Below are 5,000 nucleotides of genomic sequence, written 5' to 3' on the forward strand. Positions count from 1 at the left end.
GGGTGTTTGTGTGGATGGATAACAGCATCTATCTATATGTGTCTGGGGTCTTTACATTCCTGTCCTGCTGTATATGGTGTGAATCACAACAGCTTCACTGATCTAGTACATACTATATAAAACCCAGGGTAGAGTGTGGGGGATTGGGCCTACATGGTCTGGGATCACAACAGCTTCACTGATGATCCAGTATGGTAACATCTAAACCCAGGGTAGAGTGTGTGAGTGAATGTGGCCTGGACTCTGTGCAGGAGGGTCATTGTGTCAGAGATGCTGTAGAAGGCCAGAGTTCCTGCCCTGTGATCCACATACACTCCTATTCTGGAGCTGGCCACTAGAGGGAGTTTAGTCTCTTTATTATTGTGCTAGAAATAGGAGCTGGAGGTAAAGAGGTCCAGACTCCAGGACTGATCATTAAATCCAAACCCACACTCATTACCCCGTCCTTCCCTGCTGATGCTTTTATATGAGACTGCTATACAAACCCACCCCCCACTCCTCTCCACCTCCCAGTAGCAGCGTCCAGACACACCCTCTCTACACAGCACCTGATACCACTCATCAAATCTCTCTGGATGATCAGGATATGACTGGAGCTCATCTCTGCTCTCCACCCTCCTGTTGCCCTCAGACAGATGGAGGTGTCTGTGTGCTGTGTTTGGATCCAGTGTGAAGTGACAGGAGTCTGATGGAGGAGAAGAGAGAAGAGGACACACTTAGACTTGTATTTGTGTATTAGAGTGTGTGTGTGTATGCTGTGTGTGTGTGTGTGAGAGAGAGAGTGTGTGCATGTGTGTGATTCTGTACATTTTTGTATGAATGGCTGTGTGTATGTGTACATATGAGTGTGTTTCACTGGGGTTTTTTTCCAAAAGATTAAAAGAAAGTATGTGTGCTTCAGTGTGTATGTATGTGTGTGTGTTTTGTTTATATGATTTGTGTGTATGGTGTAGATTAGATTTATTTTTGAGATTTTGTGTGTGTGTGTTGTTATTTATATTTAAGATTTCTAGTGTCTCTATTCCAAACTTCGGTTGTGTGCAAGTGTACATGTAAGTGTTCACTGACTGCCTCTTTTCAAAAAGATTAAAAGTGTATGTGGTTATGTTTGTGAGTCTGTGTGTGTGTGTGTGCGTGTGTGTGTGTGTGTGTGTTTGCATGCATGTGTTTGCGAACGTGTGTGCGTGTGTTTGTAATTCCACAAATACTTTATCAATTAATGACTGTGTGTGTACATGTTTGTCTAAGTGTTTGTAGACGAGACCAACTTACACTTTAAGAACTCCTCTCTGGTTACTGGCTCAGTAAAAACAGCCTGGACATCAGACACTGAGAAAGAAAAAATGCATTAGAACTAACCAAACTTGAACCAAAGTGAAGATGGAGATGCACTCATTGAAGCATCACTGATCTTCATCAGGATGGGAAGAGCAGGTTCAGAAGACCTTCAGATGTGGGGGCTGCTGGTCTAGTGGTTTGGGATCTGGGCTTCCAAATGGAACACCTAAAGGTTGTGAGTTTGATCCCAGGGGCTGCGACCATTGTGCCTCTGAGCAGGACACCTAACCCCAAGTTGCTTCAGTAGTTCCTGTAGTTAGTTCACGGTGAGTCTCTCTGGATAAGAGTGCCAGCTAAATGACTATTCATTTTAATGTAATGTAACCATTTGAATCAATTCAAATCAACAAACTGCAGAGCAAATGGGTCGATTAAGTTGGTATATTACACACTGAATTACCAAAACTATCTGGGTACAAATAACACAAGTAAGCATTGGTAAGTCACTTTGCCTAATGAATCATCACACTGTTAGCTATGACCGACATGACCTGTAACAACACGATGTGTAATAACTTATAACTTATAACAGAAAAGGAGAAAAGGCTGCAGTTAACATAAATTTCAACATTGTATGCCAATTTGAACTTTCCTCCTGTTTGAATGAATATCTACTCCTCAGTCCTCAGTCCTCAGCTACTGTATTTAAATCTTAAAGGCCTCCAACCTCCCACTGACAAGTAAATATGGAGATGCTCTCTTTCAAGAGTCCCTCATCTTCATTAGGAGGATAAAGGCATGTTTAGAGGACTTTCAGTTCTAACCCACATCAATCAGTTCTCAAAAGACAACTGCAGAAGTAATGGGTCTAACTCTGATCTCCATCAGCTGCTGCCTTTGTTTGTTTTTATGGGTAAATCTAAAGATCTAGTCAATAGATTCTAGTGTATTAGCTTTTTCTCTTAAACCCTTCATAAAAGTCTTACAACATTTTTACCCATAATACATAAAGGGCCTTATTTTTTTAACTCTAACTCATGCCTCTAAGGTTTGGCGGCTGACAAAATGTTTGAAAGACAAATGGATTCAGTGAAACTATCATACATTTGCTAGACCCTAGATGTAAAGGCTGTTAGAATCAATCAGTAAACACTTACTGGATGGTGGCATATTCTCCTTACTGTCTGTTCTTCTGACTGGGAGTTCAAGATCAGTATCTGGGAACCAACACAGAGACACTCATTCTGTCATGAGCTCTCTCTCTGCCTGGTAACACACGCTGATTGAAGTCTGATGACCTCCACCTGTTCCTGCTCTGCTCTGCCTCACCCTCGTTACCTACCAGCTGCACTGCATTCACCACTCATCATGCCCTGTATATAAAGCCTTGCTTTTCAGTCCACACTTGTCAGATAGTCTGCAACCAGCACCAGTTACCTGCCTGTTTTGGAAAAACGCCTCTGACTCTTTTGCCTGTGATCCCGGACCCGCTGGACTACTTCTGTGTTCTCCAGCCCCGTAATCTTGACCTGCCTTCCGTCCCTCTTCTACTTAATACCGCCTAGTCCTTGACTGTACTGCTGCTTCGTTTCAATTGCTGTTGTGTGTGTGTTTCCCCAGGACTTCCCGGATCATCCAGCTCCTGCCATCGCTGTTCGGCTACTGGGGGAACACACACACGCAGACTCTTGGAACTCCCGTACCCCTCCGGAACCCCTGAAAACCCCATAACCCCCATCCCTTAAATAAACTTTTGAACGTGACTCTTGTGGTCCTCGTCCTGTTTGGTGTCTGACACATTCACCCAGGATCTACAGAACAAACAAACGCACATCTTGCTTTGCATATTCTGTATTATCTCTGTGCATCCTCTACCTCTTTGGGAAATGCTTGTTTTTATAATCTGTAGCAGGAATGTGGAAGGAAGTGTTATTTTGGGGATATAACTTAATGACAGACTTACATTGTAAAGACTGGATGATCTGGATATGTGTCACTGTTGAGAGGAACAGAAAATACAGTCAAAATGAATCCATAATTATTTGAACATGACAGTGCCTTGTAATAGTAGTTGATGCTTGGGTCCCTTCAAGATGTCTCTCCCACCTGCTGCAGATATCTTGGCTGCTCCCTGCTTGAAGATGCCATCGAGCTGCACCTTCACTGCGGAAACAGATTTCTTCACAGCTTCAAAAGAGAAACTTTCACTGAATGTCATACTGGTTGAAACTGTTCTGCAAGGACCAGTGACTGACACAACATTCTGCAGAGAGAAACACACAGAAGGTGAGACAGGCCACCTAAATATTCTGTTTCTCCAAAGGTTGCTGAGATAATGGTACTAATCAGTTGGTTTAGTCCAGTAATATGTGTGTATGTTATATAAATACTGTACATACTGCATTTAAAGCAATATAATCTATTTTTTACCTCATCACACATCAAACAGCACACATACAGATGTTATTACACAGTGTTCATTTGGACATATGTCATATGTTGCACAGAAAAGTACAACTAAATAATCAGTCTTATCATTTACAAATTTCAGTTTCAGGAGGGCAGGTTAATGTTACAGTACCTTGAGGAAATGGATGTGATCCTCTGTGTGTGAAAGCTGCTCCAGCTCAGCATCTCTCCTCTTCAGCTCAGCAATCTCCTGCTCCAGTCGCTTCAGGAGTCCTTCAGCCTGACTCACCTCAGCCTTCTCCTGAGCTCTGATCAGCTCTGTCACCTCAGAGCGCCTTCTCTCAATGGAGCGGATCATCTCAGTGAAGATTCTCTCACTGTCCTCCACTGCTGTCTTTGTAGAGCTCTGTTAGGAGACACACAAAGAGGAGGGTCCATCTAAAGCAGCCCTCACTCAGCTCTTCCACACAGCCTGTTACCCACAGTGTGGCACAGAGGAACTAGAAAGTGACTCAGTTTTGCAGACTCCTCTTTGGCTGACTGGATGAGAGCCCTGACTGAGTGTAAACAGTGTTGTGTTGACCACGCGGCTCAGCCCTGCACTCGTACTGACTTGAACCTGCAACTTGCAGCACCTCAGAATGGGAGTCGAGCACGCTAACAAGTGAGCTAAAACCCACAGGCTCTCGCATCTCTTGCTAGCACGTCTCATAAAGCGTTGAGAGGGAGGTTTACACACTGCACACCTACGTACCAACTTGCTACCGTTAGATGAGCTGCCCTGGCAGCCAGCTGCTGTCCTCTTCTCTGGCCAGTACAGCATTCTTGTTTGTCCCCAAGTTACCATTAGCTCAATGTTGATAACTGTGCCTAAGGAGCGCACCTGTTTGTTTATGCAGTTGAAAGGGTCTAGTTTTCTCAGTACTCACCTTGAGAGTATCCACAGCCTTCCTCAGCTCCAGCAGCTGCTTCTCTCTCTCCTGGAGTCTCTGCTGGAGTTTCCTCTTGGTCTCCTCCATCTCCTTCTAAATTACACAGTTACAATACCAGACTACACGTTACTACATAGTGCTTGCACTGTATAGTAATCCTCACATGAAATTTTGATTCATAAATGTAGTCATTAAGAAGCCTGTTTCTTTGGATCTGTGGAAACCACTGAGCAAGCAGTGCCTTTATTAGGAGAGATACCACGTATTTAGTAATCACCCCGACTGTGTTAATCTTTAATTGGCACAAAGGAGCAGATGGGATCAGTAATAACTGGGAGTTCAGCACATTATTCTGTGTAGCTCTGCTTCTGAAAGAAACAT

General features: G+C 43.7%; 1 protein-coding gene across 4 annotated transcripts in view; it reads right to left on the bottom strand.

Moving 5' to 3' along the window:
• Positions 1 to 5,000, bottom strand: part of LOC125294632 (E3 ubiquitin-protein ligase TRIM47-like) — a 14,266-nt gene that overhangs the window by 7,778 nt on the left and 1,488 nt on the right. The window contains exons 2-7 of one of the 4 annotated variants that reach the window (XM_048243516.1): positions 4,617 to 4,712; positions 3,860 to 4,093; positions 3,385 to 3,541; positions 3,242 to 3,274; positions 2,436 to 2,495; positions 1,273 to 1,329 (exon numbers count right to left, since the gene is read on the bottom strand). In XM_048243516.1, coding sequence (XP_048099473.1) covers positions 1,273 to 1,329; positions 2,436 to 2,495; positions 3,242 to 3,274; positions 3,385 to 3,541; positions 3,860 to 4,093; positions 4,617 to 4,712 — 637 coding nt within the window. Of the gene's footprint in view, positions 1 to 25; positions 686 to 1,272; positions 2,496 to 2,987; positions 3,275 to 3,384; positions 3,542 to 3,859; positions 4,094 to 4,616; positions 4,713 to 5,000 lie in introns of those variants that run through there. The other 3 variants (XR_007193541.1, XM_048243518.1, XM_048243517.1) reach the window with 3 other exon arrangements.

This window comes from Alosa alosa, chromosome 5, assembly GCF_017589495.1.
Source record: "Alosa alosa isolate M-15738 ecotype Scorff River chromosome 5, AALO_Geno_1.1, whole genome shotgun sequence".
In the NCBI taxonomy this organism is placed as follows: domain Eukaryota; kingdom Metazoa; phylum Chordata; class Actinopteri; order Clupeiformes; family Clupeidae; genus Alosa; species Alosa alosa.